The 18550-nt window shown below is 42.4% G+C and overlaps 1 protein-coding gene across 1 annotated transcript in view; it reads left to right on the forward strand.

Annotated features, from left to right (window-relative positions):
- The first annotated feature begins 856 nt into the window (after positions 1-856).
- ERCC6 (ERCC excision repair 6, chromatin remodeling factor) overlaps positions 857-18550 on the forward strand; it is a 78951-nt gene continuing 61257 nt past the window's right edge. The window contains exons 1-4 of the mRNA XM_032766647.2: positions 857-971; positions 8821-8941; positions 11249-11357; positions 14363-15092. Of these exons, the coding sequence (XP_032622538.2) occupies positions 955-971; positions 8821-8941; positions 11249-11357; positions 14363-15092 (977 nt within the window). The 5' untranslated portion in view covers positions 857-954. The remainder of the gene's footprint in view (positions 972-8820; positions 8942-11248; positions 11358-14362; positions 15093-18550) is intronic.

Below are 18550 nucleotides of genomic sequence, written 5' to 3' on the forward strand. Positions count from 1 at the left end.
CTGCAAGAGTGGAGGAAAGGAACAACGCCAAAAACAGACAAAGTAGTACACGCCAACGCACATGCCTATTAAAGAATACAGATGAGCCAGGGGATAGGTGCCAGCAATGTGCTAGCATACCCTGTACGGGGGAAAGTACAGAGACGACAAAGCGCTCTCTTGGGTCTTCTGCGCAGAGCGATCGAGAAGAGAAAGGAGCGAACGAGTTAGTGCGAGTCCTGCGGCATTGTCTCGCGCCGGAGCGTCAGCAGAGGGAACGGTTGGTTCTACTATAGCGCCACATAGTCCCCCAAAGACCTATGTTTTGGGGTTTTGGGGCCCCAGGCCGGTCGCGCTGAGTCCTAAGCACTGCACCGATGAGAGATTAGATCTATTGGACCCGGGGCCAGGCCGGAGAGCTGACGGGGGCGGACTCCAGACGACGGCGCGCTCCCCACCTGCCGGGCGCCTGACCATAGCGAGAGCTCGCTCCGACGCGACCCCCGGCCGCCCGCACATAAGGGCCAACAATCACGCCAACGCACGGGCAGAGAGCGAGCTCGCGCCGGGTGCTCAATCAGAGGAAGCCGCCCGCCGGGCGGGTCGCACGAGCGGGGCCCTGGGGCCGCTGCGAGCGGTCCGGGTCCGAGCAGCGCTGAGGAAGCGGCGAAGGGCCCGTGTGACAGCGACCTGGAGGGCAGCCCTGGAGCTCCGGCCTCCGAGAATGGCCCCTGCGACTCCTCTGGGGTTCCTTCGCGGGAGCCGCCCCGGACGGGACAGCCGCTGTTACACATTGACAGGCAGCAGATCCAGTCCGTGGCGCCCGGTGCCCAGATTGCTGAGCTGAAAGGTCTCGGGGTTGACGTTTACGACCAGGATGTGCTGGAGCAAGGAGTCCTCCAGCAGGTAGACAATGCAATCAGTGACGCCAACAAGGCGACAAAATTAGCCAGTGCAGAAGCAGAATACCAGTCGATGCTGGACGATTTAAGGTAAGATTACTACTTTTAGACACGTGGTATCCAGTAATAAAAGTTTGTTGAGTCATAGAAGTAAGAGATGGAAATGATTATGTATCGCTCACTTCCCCATAAGATATCAAAACAGTTGATTAGTTGAATCCTTATTTCCATTATACAGGTGGAGAATGCGAAGCACAGACAGGTATATGTTAAATGACTTATGTGAGGTCATCTACCTAATCAGTGGCAGAATAAGGGACTAGAACCCTGGTTTCCTGATTTTGAATCTGGTGTCTTGTCCACTAGCCCATGCTGCCTCCCACCAAGTATCTTATCCCGTTTCTGACCAGCCAGTGTACAGTTGTCCCATGCAGTGTATTGCAAGGTGTAAATCTAACTGGAGTTATGCTTGGAGAAGTGATCCTGTAAAAACAGCACTATGTTATGTGCTTCATATGGTCTGTGTGATCCCATAATTGATGGATCACAGAACAAAGCATCCTGTCACAAGCTCTTGTAACAGTATTCAGGAAATCCACCCTGTAAAAACCAAAAGCTAAAGTATATAATCAGTAAGGTCTAGAGCAGTGGTTCTCAAAGCCGGTCCGCCGCTTGTTCAGGGAAAGCCCCTGGCGGGCTGGGCCAGTTTGTTTTCCTGCCGCATCCGCAGGTTCGGCTGATCGCATCTCCCGGCTAGTGGGGGCTGCAGGAAGTGACGCGGGCTGAGGGATGTGCTGGCCGCCCTTCCTGCAGCCCCCATTGGCCTGGAGCGGCCAAACCTGCGCACGCAGTAGGTAAACAAACTGGCCTGGCCCTCAAGGGGCTTTCCCTGAACAAGCAGCGGTCCGGCTTTGAGAACCACTGGTCTAGAGGAATGGGACTAAAGCTTTGTATACATTAGCTCTTTTGTTGGTCAAACTTTTGTCAGTCAGAGGTGTGGGAAAAAAACAAACCCTGACCAACATAAGTTACATCAACAAAAGTGCTGTAGTGGACAATGCTGTGTTAGCAAGAGAGATTCTCCTGCCAGTCTAGCTATTGCCAGTCTTTGGGGATGGTTTAATTATGCAGAAGAGATCTTTCCCATCAGTATAGAGCACTACACAGGAGACCTTACAGCCATGTAGCTACAATGGTAAAGCTGTGCTGCTGTAAGATCTGTAGTGTAGAAGCAGCAAAGAGTCCTGTGTCACCTTATAGACTAACAGATGTATTGGAGCATGAGCTTTTGTGGGTGAATACCCACTTTGTTGGATGCATGTCAGTGTAGACATACCCTAAGACGCATGAACTCCTGCACTTTAATCCTAGCTCTGCTTCACAGTGTCCAACTCAACCATTGACTTACTGTGTGATCTTGGACATCTCATTTAACATCTTTATTCTTTAGTTTCTCTGTTTTTGCATTATTGTTGTTTTACAGTGCCCGAGAATTGTTTCTTTACAGTGTGTCACAATACGTATAAGACAGCTCTCAAAGAGCTTAGAAAACTTTATGCACCTGACTAATCCTTTTGACATCAGTGAATCTATTCATACATGAAGTTAAGAGGACGCATAAGAGTTGTCTGAAATTAGGCCCTAATCTTTCAGTGATGGAGCAAAAGGTGGTAGTGGGTACACAGGAGTTGATACAGGAAGAGTGGGGCAAAGTCAATAAGATAATGCATTTACTCTTTCAAGGCTGGTGCACAGCGTCGGGAATAAACTTTTCATAGAAATGTAGGGCTGGAAGGAATTCATTAGGTCATCTGGTCCAGCCCCCTGTGCTGTGGCAGGACCTAGTATACCAACACCGTCCCTGAGAAGTGTTTGCTTAATCTGTTCTTAAAAACTCCAGTGATAGGGATTCCACAACCTCCCTTGGAAACCTATTCTAGTGCTTAACTTTCCTCCTAGTTAGAAAGTTTTTCCCAATATCTAGCCATAATCTTCCTTGCTGCAGATTAAGCCTATTACTTCATGTTTTACCTTTAGTGGACCTGGAGAACCACTGATCATTGTCTTTATAACAGTCCTTAACATATTTGAAGACTGTATCAGGTCCCCCCCTCAGTCTTTTTTTCTTAAGACTAAACATTCCCACTTTTTTTATCCATTCCTCATAGGTCAGGTTTTTTAAACCTGTTATCATTTTTATTGCTCTTCTCAAGACTCTCTCCAGTATGTCCATGTTTCTTAAAGTGTGGTGGTGCCCAAAACTGAACACAGTACTACTCCAGCTGAGGCCTCACTAATGCTGAGTAGAGCAGGACAGTAACCCTCTCCTGTAACCATCTCCAGTAACACCCCAGAATGTTAGCCTTTTTGCAATTGCATCACACTGATGTCTCATTCAGTTTGGGATCCAGTATTTTTTCTTAGTTGCATGTGCATGTCACAGAAGAAATGGTCTTTAAGAGGGAATTAAATGAGGGAAGATGAGTAGTCTTTTCAGACTAGTTAACAAAGAGTGTTTTACGTGTATGAAGATGCTTGCAAGACAGTAAGCAAATGGGACATGAAGTCTGGTATCACTGACAGATTGGAAGGGTCAGGGACAATGAGAGAAGAGATGGATGTAAGCAGAGAGAGAGTTGGTCAGGGTCCTGGAAAGTCAAAAAATAAATGTTACACTTGGTGTGGTGGTGGAGGGGAGTGAATGAAAGATTCAAATAGTGAGATAACAGAATCAGAATGACAGAACCCAAGGATAATCTTAGTAGCTGCATTTTTGCATGGACAGGAAGAGGGTGATGCAGATATCAGGGAGGTCAGATACGATGAGGTTCTTGTAAACAAGGTGGGAGGTGACCAGAGCCTCGAGGAGAGTTCTAGTTGTGTAGACAGAGAAAAAAGGGGGATTTAAGTGATGTTACGAAGGAAGCAGCAGCAAGATTTGGAGATGGCCTATTTGAAATTTAGATATTTCCTGAGATGGAGTGCAGGGCTCGGCAGCCTTTCAGAAGTGGTGGGCCAAGTTTTCATTTATTCACTCTAATTTAAGGTTTTGCATGCCAGTAATACATTTTAACGTTTTGTAGACGGTCTCTTTCTATAAGTCTATAATATATAGCAAAGCTATTGTTGTATATAAAGTAAATAAAGTTTTTAAAATGTTTAAGAAGCTTCATTTAAAATTAAATTAAAATGCAGAGCCCACTGGACCAGTGGCAAGGACCTGGGCAGTATGAGTGCCACTGAAAATCAGCTCGTATGCCACCTTTGGCACGCATGTCATAGGTTGCCTACCCCTGGCCTAGTAGATATATGGGACTGCGTATAGAAAAGAGTCAAAGATGGTATGTGGGTTACAGGCCTTAGTTATAGTGTGTGTGATGGTGTGTTCAACCAGGGTGGATAAAAATCAATGATTTTTTTAAAAAAATCCGATTTTTTTATCAAAAAAATTCAATTTAAATAAAATGCTTTTTGAGGGGAAAAACTATCTAAAGATAGATTTAATTAAGATCCATGATGAAATATCTTTGAGCTATAATGTAATAGGGATTATAAATTCTAATTCTGTAGTATAAGACAATATATTCATGCAATGTTTAAGAAAAGTTTTATAGATGAGTTCCAATAGTTCATGTGTTAGGGATCCAATCATATCAGGTTCCAGGGGCTTCTGTATAGATTATTTAGGTTAATCTTTCTATCTACCCAATGGGACTCAGTTCTCAGTCTAGAACAGGCATGGGCAAACTGTGGCCCGTGGGCTGGATCCAGCCCCTCAGGGCTTTGGATCCAGCCCACAGGATTGCTGCCCCCCGTCCCCCCGCTTTCCCAGGCGGCCCGGGTGACACAGAGCAGCCCCCCCCCCCCCCCCGGCCCTGCGCCACTTTCAGCAGTGGCTGGCCCAACGTCCCTGCGGCCCCCGAGCCCTTGCCTCCAGACGTCGTTCCCCACAGCTCCTATTGCTTGGGATCAGGGAACCGCAGCCAGTGGGAGCTTTGGGGGAGGTACCTGGAGGTGCAGCAAGGGCAGCGGACACAGAGCCCTTCGCTCCCCCTCTCCCAGGGGCTGCAGCTCTTCCTGGAGTGGCGCGGGGACAGGGCAGGTGTGCAGGGATCCTGTCTTGGCCCCAGTGCGTGCCGCTGCCACCCCGGATCCCGAACCCCTCCGGCACCCTGCCCCCCAACTCCCTGCCCTAAGCCCCTTGCCTGCACCATGCACTGCTCTTGCACTCCAGCTCCCTACCCTGAGCACCCTACCACACTCTGCACCCCTTGTGCACCCCAACCCCCTGCCCTGAGCTCCCTGCTGGACCTTGCACCTCTGTGCACCTCAACCCCCTGCCCTGAGCCCCCTGCTGCAGCCTGCACCCCGACCCCCTTCCCTTGGCCTCCTCCTGCAGTCCGCACCACTCTTGTATTCCAACTCCCTTCCCTGAGACCCCTCATACACCCCGCACCCCTCCTCTGCCCTAATCCCTTGCCCTGAGCCCCTTCCTGCACACTCATCCCCTCCCACACCCCACGCTCCCTCTTGCACCCCAACCCTGCATACAATTTCCCCACCCAGATGTGGCCCTCGGCCCAGAAAGTTTTCCCACCCCTAGTTTAGAAGATACCATCAGAGATGCTTAGTTTTACTGTTCTCAAACTGTGGATTTGTCTCTCCAGCAGTTAAGTGCTTGTTAACAGCAAAAATGTTTTAAAATAAATACATAAATAATAGAGGTGAGAAATAACATACCTCAACTCTATTGTCCCTCTGCAAATTTGTGTATACAGAGTCAATCCCTTACCTCTCTCTAAAAATGCAAAGTTTCAAAAAGTTCAATGAATAGAAGATTGTTGGGGGTGGAATAGATGTGGACAAGGAGAAGAAGTCTGGAGATAAATGTGAGAAGCTGGGGACATATGTTTGTTTTGTTAAAATATTATATGTTTGCTGTTGAAGAAGAAAATCCAGAACACTTAACAGTTGTTTTAGTTAAATAAAACAATTTAAATGTCTGTCTGGTGATGTTCTCCTCCTAATACAGCATGGCAAGAAAATCCTCCAAATATTAATGATTAACCTGTTGAATTGGAGATAGTTTACCTCCCAGTGACTTCATAGATATCTGCTTCAATTACCTTTGGTAAATGAAATAACTAAACAATCATTCATTTTCTGATATAGCTGTAAAACTAATCTGAAAAGTTTTTTTCAAAATAAATCATTGTTTGAAAATGTATAATGTGTACCTTCTAAAAAGGAAACCTACATCTATCTCTGAGTTGTGAAGAATATGTATTAAGATTATAACAACCAACAAGAATGCACTTTTATGTAGAAAACCATGATTAAATCGAGTCTTCCTGACTACTGATTTAAATCAAATCCACCTTTTGTTGAACAGTAACAGAAGAGAGAGAGTGGAGAGAGTTTTGGAAAAAAGACAAAGTTCAGTTGTGACCATTTAAGTTTTTAAGTCAAAAGTGATATCCAGGAGGAGATGTCAAAGAAAGAGGATGAAGTGAATGACTGGATGGCTTCAGACAAGTCAAGAGTAAGAGGCATATGTTTGAGTTGTCAGCATTGATGTCAGAGCTAAAGTAGTTGAATCTATTTGATCAGATGAGATCACACAAAGAAAAAGGTGTAGAAGGAGAAGCGGAAGTGGCCAAGGTTATAGTACTGTAGGACTCCAGAAATCGGAGAGGTAAGCAGGAAGATTTGTAAAAACGCCCTGATGGAGTGGCCGAAAAAGTAGGAAGAGAACTAGGAGAAGGGACAGTTGCAAAATCAGTAGAAGGACAACATGATGAGAAGGGAAGACATGATCTAAAGTGTTTAAAAAGAGCAGAGAAGTCAGGGATAGTGAGGATGGAGTAAAAGCCCTGAGACTTGGTGAGGAATAGGTGATAACTCAATGGAGCAGTGGAGGGTGAAATCTAAATTAGAGTAATACGTTCCAAGATCAAAAGGGATCATTGTGATCATGTTATCTGACTGCTGAATAACGTAACACATATAACTGTATAACATATAACTTCTCCAAAATAATAAATTAGAATGGAGCAGGGATGGGTTTGGAGGAGGTGAATTCAAAGCAATGATTTTTAACTGCTTTCTTGATGACTTTGGAGTTGAAGGGAAAGGGAGATGTGGTTGAAGATGTGTTGGTTCTGAGAATAGGAAAGACTACACTGTGCTTAGCCATTATCCTCATTTACAGATGTTCATCTCACAGTCACAGAGATTGTGACTATTTCATATTTACATAGCGCTTTTGAGATGCAAAGCTGTGCATTAGAATGATGTATTTATTCTACCATTAGAACTTGCAAATGTGACAGAGGCTGATACAGGACCCCCACATAAGGGTGGACAGAGGAGGGCACATTTAGTTGGAGTAGACATCCATGAAGATGTTTTCACTAGTATGTTCCACCCCAAACCTAAGTAATAGCAGAAAACGTGGTGAAAAAAGCATGGCTTTTCACAATGCACATGCCGCATGTACTGTGGATGGCAACAGCAAATTATGATTCTCCTTTTAAAACACATTGTAACTCTCATTTCATTCAACAGAGACCACTTTGCAAGAGTAAATGTGAATTTATCCACTGTGTGTATGTCTTCAAAGAAACTCTCCTGGCCCCTTGCTATTTAACTAGTAGGGCTTGAACAATGTGAGACTCGTTCTTCATCTGTTTGCACATTTGTTCATGTAATTTCTAATTACATTCCAAAGAGACCTCTGTTTGTTGCATCAGCCTCTGATGGTTTGATTTCTGTTTGGCCTAATATCAGCATCTAAAAATATCACTTGGTCTTGCATTGTTATATAAATGAGCTAGCTAGCAGACTAGTCATACAGCAAGTTACAAGTGTGAAAATAGGGATAGGTAGAGAGAAAAGCTTGCTTCTTTAACATATATTTAAAAGTCCACTCTCTCCACCATTATTTGTTTGGGCTGGTATGCTTTCCATGGCATTTCTGATTATTAATTTGAATGGTAATGTATTATCACATTCTGCAGTTGGTCCAAAGGTATCAGTTACATCGTGTATTGTTGGAGAAAAGAAGAACTCAGTATCTTATATTCAAAAAAATGTCATTTGCTACAGATAAGAGGTAAAGCTCAGTACAGTAGGCTCTTTGTGCTGTCGTTTCTATTGATGAGGCACCCCCCCGCCCAATTTTGACAGATCATGCAACAGTCATTAAATGGTGACACTTTTTGGTTACTATCCGTCTGGGCTTTTACCTGAGGCAGTGGCAGGTTATACATAAGAATTTGAATAAATATAATGGCCTAGGCATGAAAGGTTCAGTAGTACTGTACCTTCTTAAAATTATTTTACAGCGCGATACAAAAATAATTTTATCTGTTAAATTAAAGGGACACTAAGGTTAAAATAAGATTTAAAATAAATGCTCAGACCAATGTAATTTCTTACTATAGATTATTAAAACAGATTTTAAAAAAAACCCAACTCTTTCACCACTTAGACTTATTTCTTGCGCTTCTCTACCTTGGATATAAAAGTAGGTTGGCCAGTTTCACTTCCTGGTAGAGCCCCGCACGGAACTATTCTTTAATCCCACTCCTGCTATTATGGCAGCAGGTCCTGCAGGACCCGTGGGATCCCAGTCCCACTGCAGGGCTCTACATCCTGGTAGTCGTACATTAGCAGAGTTGTAATTTATTGAGTTCCAAATACAAACAACCTATTGCAGTATTTGAACAGAATTGTTTAACATTTCAAAAACTAGCCTTTGTAAAATTCAAAGGCCAAGAACATCAGCATACTTATTTAGAAATCCAACTTTAGCCTTCTGTTTGTTAAAATCTTGGCTATAATTTTTAAGTGTAAACTGTCTGAGTTGAAAATGTCATGTATCCACTCTTCTCATTATTACAGCTGAGTACTAAATGAACATCTTTTTATTTTTCAGGTCCTGTACGACATCTCTGAAACAGATCAATACAATTATAGAGCAACTTACTCCTCAAGCTGTCAACAGCAAAGATATAAACAGAAAACTAGACTCTGTAAAACGGCAAAAGTATAACAAGGTGACTTTAAAAAATTAACTTTGGATTGCTTAAGACGCTGATCTTGTGTCAGTCTTCACACTTGAGGATCCTGATAAAGGATCAGAGTCTAAACTTGCAGTTCCTTCACCATTGTAACAGTTTTTGGTTTTCTTTACCAGAGGTTATAAGAACTTAATCCAAATCTCTCTGAAGTCAGTGGGAGTTGTTCCATTGACTTGGACTTTGGATCAGTCTCTAAAATAATAGTTCTAGAGCTTGTTTGGATAAATGATTGTAATTAAATTCCTGCAGGGCCTCATGGTGGTTTTTCATAGTGTTACCAATGTTATGTGACTTTTTCAACACACTTGTGTCCATGTTATCTGAAAATGAATTGATGAACAGCCAATTGCAGGTTAATAGCTAACTTGAATGAGGTGTCCTTTATTAGCCATTTCTAAAACTGCTGAAGACTTAGACCAGAGGTTCTCAAACTTTATTGCACCATGACCCCTTTCTGACAACAAAAATTACTACAGGACCCCAGGACGAGGGACCGAAGCCTGAGCCCGCCAAAGCCTGCCTCCCTGGAAGGGGGGAGGCTAAACCAAAGCCCCACTTCTCCAGACTGGGTGGCCAAAGCCAAAGACCAAGAGCTTCAGCCCCAGGCCGGTGGCCTGAGCCCTGCCACCTAGGGCTGAAGCTCTTGGGCTGAAGCTTTGGCCCCAGGCCTCAGCAAGTCTAAGCCAGCCCCGTTGACCCCATTAACATGGGGTCCTGACCCACTTTGGGGTCTGACCCACAGTTTGAGAACTGCTGTCTTAGACTAAATCACTGTATAGAAAAACCTGAGCAACTTATGAGTCGTCTTATTGATCTTAAGAGACTAGTCAAATGAGTGAAGTTGCGTGTGTATGATGATTGCTGATTCAGGCCCTAAATTACAAGTTGCATCCTATTTGTGTTGTCACTTTCTGATTTCAATGTTTTTAATAATACTTTGCCTTTTTGAATAGTTAAAAAAAAAAATCCTTAGTAGGTGAAAACCAAACTCTTTTTAATAGTGAGACAGAAATTTTAGTTGCCCTTTAAACACATAAGATGTGAAATTATCTCCTTAATATCTTAGTGCTGACATGTGGCAAGTGTTTTATAATATGGATATTATGACAGCAGGGATGTCAGTGCTTATGTAAGTATCTTTTGTAACTGCACACAGGTGCACTGGACAATTTTCAGCAAATGACACTCTTAACGAAACAGCTCACTGAGGGTAGTTTTACTAAATTTAAAACTTGATCCTCAAATCATGCGCCTCTCGGGGGAGAGGAAAAGATTTAGATAGAACAAAGTTTATGAGTAATAAAAACGTACTGCTTTATGTGTTTAATAATTTGATCAGTTTATTTTTAAATCAGAAAATCATAGATTCCAAACCCAGAAGGGACTATTGTGATTATCTAGTCTGACATCCTGTATAACACAGTCCATAGCCCTTTTGGTCACCTTAGGAATCGTAACTTTGCCATGTTATAATACTTACGAGGACAATAAAAGTGGATAATAGATTGTGAAAGAAGTGTAAATGATGGTGAGCTACAATTGTTACAGGACTCATAATTTTTAATTCCCTCACTCTTGTATTTGTATAAGCACTGTGGTGTTAGTTTTTTGCAGATAAATTAGTTGTCTTCTCTTGAGCTGACTTGGTATAATAATACCCACTGATGCATGAAGAACATTGACTGGTTTTTGAGTTCTTTCAGTCTCTTTGTGGCAGCACATCTCAAAACAAATGTGTTGGAGAGAAGATTTGTACTTAATTCTATGATTGTATTTAGCACATGTGAAAGTGAAGGATTAGCGGAGCTCAAATATATGCTTAATGGAATTTCATATGCTATATATGAGGCTTTTCTTCACTGGATCCTAGACCCAAGTTTTAAAAATGCATACCCAAGTGTATGTGAAAGTATCTGATGCAAATGAGATTTGTTTGCATGCACAACCTTAACTTGTGCATGCCCATCTGGTGTTTGCAAGCATATGCTGTGCATGCACACTTGAATTACTGCACTGTTAAAAATTTGTGCCCCAGTCATGGTGAACTGTGCCAAACTGGGGGTGTAGATGTGTATGAATTATGTAGAGAAGTACCTACCAGGTGCTGGGATGACACCTTCTGCATGCATTTTTATCACATGGAACCATATCAAAATTTGAACTTGTTTCAGAAGCAAAGTGCTAACCTGCTGCTTAACATATTAATAAAGCTTGAACCTTGTTTGTAAGAAAAGCAAGTCTGCTACCAAGAGTTTTAAATTTTGTACACTATTGTCATTCAAGGAACAACAGTTAAAAAAGATTAAAGCAAAACAAAAGCGTCTCCAAGCAGTTCTTGGTGGAGCAGAGACTCTCTTTGGAACAAATGATGTTGAATTTCAGGACGATGAAGGTGAGGGAAAATACCGTTGCAAATCTGGTTTTGCATTTCTGTCATTTCTATGTAATGCCTTTTGTTGTTTGAAGCTCATTGCCAAGATCTTTGCCAGTGAACATAAGTAAATAAATTTCAGTGGTTTGTTTTCAAAGAATGATTTTAGGAACACTTAATTCTCTGCACCTGCAGAATTGCAGATCTCTGAGTATCCATATGGGGATTTTTAAAGACTGAAAGTAGATCTGTACTTAGTTCAGTAGGGAGGACTGATGCACATTAGAGTATTGGGCTTAATAAATTGGTAATCTTAACATTTTTCACAGCTAATGTGATAAAGCTAGCATAATGATTAAATTACATTTTATAATCAGCCATCAATCAGTACTCACAAAATTGGTTTTCGTATCTTGGTAGGAAACACTTGATAGAAATTAAAAAAAAAAAAAATTCTGTTGTACAAGCTGTACAGTGTGAGAACAACAGTTTCTTATGGAATACTTTGATAATTGTCTCAATGTTTCCAAGATCAAATCTAACTGATCGTGTGTTTTTTTTCTTTTTTTTTCTTACTACCTTCTGCAAACCCAGCATGAATTCTTAGTCAGGCTGGTATCTTTCTGTCACATACATCATCATTAGTCATCAAAATTCTGAAGGCCAAAATAGGTACCCATTGACACCTGTGCAACCCCATTAGACTTCAGTGAGTTTGCACAGGGGTTGCTCATTGAAATTGATAATACTGTTCTGACACATTAGTTGAATAGGTTCCAGCTCTCACTCATATCTATGTTGGATCTGCAGGTCATACAGGAGTAAAAAGCAGCAAAGACTTATTTGTGACAGTAAAAGTGGTAGATTTGAGTTGGAATAGCTCTGTGGAATAAGAACATGCCGCTTTGGCCGTCATTTTTATGAGTAGAAATACACCATAAGATCCTTCTTTTTACGCTCTGTGCATTAATACTCGGGCATTTGGTATGAGGAAGTGTAGCTTAGTCATGATGTGGTCTTTACGTCCAATTTGTGTTCTTATTTCTGAAAGCTTACAGTTACCTAATCTGGTGAATGAGTTTACGGAAATAGCTACATATGTGATTACTGAATCCTTGTCTTCTGTAAATAAATATTTAGAAGAAAATAGTATTCTGATGCTATCGTGATTAGCTTATAAATACCTAGATATAACATGCAAACATGTAAAAAATTTAACATAAAGCTGTAGCAGGGTATAGTTGATCTTAAAGAGCAATCGTATCTGTTCAAAGAACATTAAACTCAAGTTACTTTTACACTTGCTCATCACACTCAGGATGTGTAGCAAAAGAAACATACACCTCTATCTTGATATAATGTGACCTGATATAACACAAATTCGGATATAACATGATAAAGCAGTGCTCCGTGGGGGGCTGCACGCTCCGGTGGATCAAAGCAAGTTCAATATAATGCGGTTTCACCTATAACACAGTAAGATTTTTTTGGCTCCCAAGGTTAGTGTTATATCGAGGTAGAGGTGTAGTAATTTAATAGCTTTTTTTTGAAAATTAGGCATAAATTTTAAATTAGTTTCCCCTTGAGTGAGATAAGTAAGTGTTCAATTGAATCGTTTTGGAATATGGTACTACTTTAAAAAAAAAAAAAATTCACTACACAGATTTAACTAAATTCTATATTTGGCATTTACTAACATTGGTCCTGATATGGAAATGTAGTTAGGTACATTTGTAATCTCACTGAATTTAGTGGGACTACTCATGCTTAAAGTTAAGCACAAGCTTAGCTACTGTGCTGGTTCAGTGACAGAGGCCCCAGTCCTACAATCTGATTCAGGTGTACCCTTAAGTACCTTACAGGATTGGAACTGTAATTTGTCTTTCTGGTGGGAAGGCTGAAGAAGAGGTGTATTGTGGAGATATTTAATTGTTGTCTCATCAAGAAACATTAATAAAGAGGAATCTGGAGGAAGTGAGCTTGTAGATGCAGTGTTTGTATTTGGGAAATTCTGGCAAGGACTTGAATTGGGCACTGAATCGAAGAAATGGAGTTTAGAGATACCAGCATCTTGATAACTACTGTTTTTAAAAAATGAGTTAAAGTGGTTTCAGATACTGCACCAGTCCCTTAGTGTACCTGCCAACTTTTTGTTATGCATCATGTTGCGAATGCATATACATATAGACCAGTGAATGTGGTGTATGAACAGTTCAGTAATTTTTGTGCAGTTTTGTTTTGTGTTCTGTGTAGTTGCTATTTTTTTTAAGTCATAATCAGAAGGTAGATGGCAATGATCTTTAGTAGATGTTTGATAGGGTATTTGATAAGGTAAGAAACTTTGATCGTATAATCAGCTTTGTGTCCCTTCTCTGATGTATGGTGTGAAGAAATGCTAAGACTACAAGTTTGAGTATAATAGCCATTAAATTATTAATTGTAGTGTTGGAAGATCAAAATTCACGTGGTGTGTGGGATTTTCAGTCTTTTGACTTGTGGAAAGTCAGTATGTCGGAGAGGACGTTAGTGCGTTAGTGGTACTGAGTGTTGTGACGACAGTGGGTTAATGCTTGGAGATTGATGATTATCTTTGCAGATATGCTTCATGTTAGTAATGGCTGATTTCAGTGGTGGGTGAAGTGATTGCACTGTGTGTATAGTTTGAGAAACACTTTGACATAAAAGGTGCTATATACTGTACATGTAAAGTGTTATCTGACCATTTTGCCTCTCTATTTCATTCTTTTCCTTTTTGGAACACTTTTTTTTTTTTTCTCTTTTTACCTCCAGTTTAGTTTGTATGGCTGTTTTCTCTAATCATTGAACTAGTTGGATGCAATTTTGGTTTATTCTGTACAATGTATGAGGAGCAGTACTAGTTTCAGGATTGATGCTTTATATATTATTAAAATGAATAAATTTAAAGGTTAAAACAAACCTACTTACCTGTTTGAACTGTGGAATATTACTTAGAGCACATTAATGAATCTGCAGATAAGAAATGAATGTTCTGAGTCTCTTTGCAGAGCCTGGTCCATCGTCTCTTGGCAGTATGCTCATGCCAGTCCAGGAAACAGAATGGGAGGAACTCATTCGTACTGGTCAGATGACCCCGTTTGGAACTAAGCTCCCTCAGAAGATAGAGAAGAAGCCACGCAGGTTAATGCTAAATGAAGCATCTGATTTTGAAAAGTATTTGGCAGATCAAGCTAAGCTGTCATCTGAAAGAAAGAGATCAGGCCTTAAGAAGGGAGCAAAGAATAAAACACAGGCCAAGAACATTCAGTGTGCAACTCCCACATTAGTCATAAAGGGAAAGAGAGGCAAAACCAGAACCCTGTCAAAAACAGACAAGCGCCTGAGAAAGCACATGAAGAAACTTCAGAACCATGCTCTTCAGATCCAATTTAAGATAGGAATTCCCAAGGAAAAGAGACTTCCTGAGGTCAAGGAGAAGCTGAGAGGCGAAGACGGGGATGACAGTGAAGAGTCAGAATATATTCCTGATGAGGAGCTTTTTAATACAGAAGAGGAGGACGAGGCAGCATTTTTTCATGCTGATAATTCTGATTATGAACTGAAGACTTTGCCAGGAGGAAGAAAACATTCAGGGAAGAGAAACCTTAAGGAAGAAGCTGAGGAGGATGAAGACTTCTTCCCAAGCTCTGAGGAAGAGGAAGAGAATACAGTAGGAAATCGTAGAGTAAAGAGATGCAGAGATGATGGAGATGAAGATTACTATAAACAAAGGCTAAGGTTAGTCCAAGAAGGCTTTGTTAGTAACTTTTATAGGTGATATCACACACACACAATGGCTGAAATATACTTTCAAGAATTCAGCTGAAGGGAAGGGGTTGTAAAATTAAACATAGACTGAGCCAATGAAAATATCCACATGCAGACTTCTAAAAGGCTGTTATGATATTGGGAATATTCTATAATTATAAGGACCTCAGCGTCTGATTTCCTGCTGTTAAAGAGCCTGCGTTGTGAAATAAACAATTTCTACTTCATTGTTTTTCAGTGTGGCCAAAAATCAATACATGAGAAGTAAGGCAGTTTGGGGGAATTGTGTAGTATTACTAAATAATAATTCTGTTTATTTCTGTAGCACTTCATAAAGGATTTTGTATGCTTTACAGAGATGTACAGGTATCATTCCTCCTATTGTACAGATAGGAATACTCAAGTACGAGGAGATTGTACCTTGCCCAGTGTCTTGCGCACACAATCACTGATAGACCAGAGAATAAAAGCTAGGAGTTCCGAGTCGTAGTCTTCTGCTATAACCCATTGATTTTGCTGCCCAAGAGGAATTAACTCTTAATTAGTGGTAGTTTTGTACAGTAGTATTTTTATATAGCCTGTTGAGTGTTTGGAGGCCTTTCAACAGGAAGTTCTGATGTCTGTAGGAGAGTTTCCATTCGCACTAAACAAACGTTAGTTTTAGACCAGATGTGGGCAAACTATGGCCTGCAGGACCGTCCTGCCCGGCCCCTGAGCTCCCAGCCAGGGAACCTAGTCCCTGGCCCCTCCCCTACTGCCCCCACTCCCACGCAGCCGTGCTCTGGCCTGCTGCTCCCGCTGGGCGGCGTGGGGAGCGCAGCTGGCTCTGGTTGCATGTCGCAGCTGCAAGCTCCTGCTGCTGCTAAGGAGGCGGTTGGATGGGGTAAAGGTTCTGAGGGGACGGTCAGGGGATGTGGAACAGGGAGGGTTGGGAGTGGGAATCCCGGTGGGACTGTCAGGGGGTGGGGATGTGGATAGAGGTCAGAAGGGCAGTCGGGACAGGGAACGGGGGGCTTGGATAAGGGAGTGGGATCCTGGGGGGGTGGGCAGTTAGGGGCGGGGGTCCCGAGAGGGGTGGTCAGAGGATGAGGAGCAGAGGACGCTTGGATTCTGTTAAATCAGCACACGTTTGAGATAGGAAACTGGATTCTATTCTGGCTCCTGTATAAAGACTAGAATTGTTATGGAAATGCTGGTTGTGATTCTGTAGTAAGGTTGAGTTGAATTTTGCACATTAAGCACGATTCCACCATTTTGTTATGTCAGAAGAATAGGGTCTCTTTCCCAGACTTATAGCACTTGCTCTTTGAGTACAGAATTAATTTTCTGAGAATTTACAAGTAAATTGTTCAATTAGTTTGAGTTAAAATTAATTGATCCTTTAAGAAATGTAGCACCCTGTGTCAGACCACCCTTTTTTGGACCTGAATAATCTTAATCATAGAATTATAAAACTGGAGGGGACCTTGAGAGGTCATCTAGCCCAGTCCCCTGTGCTGAAGGCAGTAGTAAATATTATCTCGACCAGTGTTTCTCAAACTTGCAACACTTGCATACCCCTTTTGAGACAGTTGTCTTACTGGCTTACCCCTTCTCTGATTAAGGTAATTTTTGGGGGGAGACCCCTCTGAGGCCACTGCCAACCCCTTGCCACCTGGAGTCCCGACCGCCGGCTCTGCGCGGCCCATTGCTGGCCTGGGTAAACGGCACCCCCAGCTGGCAGCAGGCTGAGCGAGACTGGTGGACGGAACCATGGGCCAGCAGCAGGCTGAGCCGCTCAGCCTGCTGCGGGTCTGGGATCTCGGATGCCGGCCCCACTCAGCCCGCTGCTGGCCCTTGCCACTTGGGGTCCCGGCCACCCACTGCTGGCCTGGGTGAATGGGGACCCCTGGCTGGCAGCAGGCTGAGCAGGACCAGTGAATGGGACCCCGGGCCAACAGCAGGCTAAGTGGGACCGATGAATGGAACCCCGGGCCGGCAGCGGGCTGAGCTGCTCAGCCTGCCGCGGGTCTGGGGTTCTGTCTGCCGGCCCTGATTAGCCCACTGCGGGCCCCTTGCTACCTTGGGTCCCGGCCACCGGCCTGGCTCAGCCCGCTACCAGCCCCTTTCCAGCTGGGGTGAAGCCCTTTCACGTACCACCAGGGGTATGCGTACCACACTTTGGGAAACACTGATCTAGACCATCCCTGACAGGTGATTGTCTAACTTCTCTTAAAAACCTCCAATGATGGAGATTCCACAAACTCCTTAGGCAATTTATTTCAGTGCTTAACTACCCGATAGGAAGTTTTTCCTAACGTCCAACCTAAACCTCACTTGCTGCAATTTAAGCCCATTACTTCTTTTCCTGTCCTCGGAGGTTAACAAGAACCATTTTTCTCCTTCCCTCTTGTAACAACCTTTTATTTACTTGAAAACTATTATCATGTCCTCCCTCAGTTTTCTCTTCTCTAATCAATCTTTCTTCATTGGACATGTTTTCTAGTCCTTTAGTCATGTTTGTTGCTCTCCTCTGAACTTTCTCCAATTTGTCCACATCTTTCCTGAAATATGGCGCCCAAAACTAGACACAATACTCCTATTGAGGCTGTATCAACCCATATCTCGTGTCTTGCTTACAATACTCCTGCTAATACATCCCAGAATGATATTTGCTTTTTTTGCAATAGTGTTACTCTGTTGAGTCAATTTAGCTTGTGATCTACTATGACCCCCAGATCCCTTCTGCAGTACTCCTTCCTAGGCAGTCATTTCCCGTTTTGTATGTATGTGACTGATTGTTCCTTCCTAAGTGGAGTAGTTTGCATTTGTCCTTACTGAATTTTATCCTATTTACTTCAGACCATTTCTCCAGTTTGTCCAGTTCATTTTGAATTTTAATCGTATCCTCCAAAGCACTTGCAACGCTTCTCAGTTTGGTATTGTCCACAAACTTTATAAGTGTACTCTCTATGCCATTATGTAAATCATTGGTGAAAATATTGAACAGAACTGTACCCAAGACCCATCCCTGCAGGACCCCACTTGATATGCCCTTCCAGCTTGACTGTGAACCACCGATTACTTTCAGGGAACGGTTTTCCAACCAGTTATGCGCCCACCTTATAGTAGCTCCATCTAGGTTGTATTTCCATTGTTTGTTTATAAGAAGGTCGTGCAAGACAGTATCAAAAGCCTTACCAAAGTCAAGATACACCACATCTTCTACTTCTCCATCCACAAGGCTGTCAAAGAAAGCTATTAGATTGGTCTGACACAATTTGTTCTTGACAAATACACATTGACCTACTTATCACCTTATTATCTTCTAGGTGTTTGGAAATCGATTGCTTAGTTATTTGCTCCATTATTTTTCTGAGTACTGAAGTTAAGCTGTCTGGTCTATAATTCCCTGGGTTGTGCTTATTTTCATTTTTATGTATTGGCGC

The sequence above is a fragment of the Chelonoidis abingdonii genome, chromosome 16, assembly GCF_003597395.2.
Source record: "Chelonoidis abingdonii isolate Lonesome George chromosome 16, CheloAbing_2.0, whole genome shotgun sequence".
NCBI lineage: Eukaryota > Metazoa > Chordata > Testudines > Testudinidae > Chelonoidis > Chelonoidis abingdonii.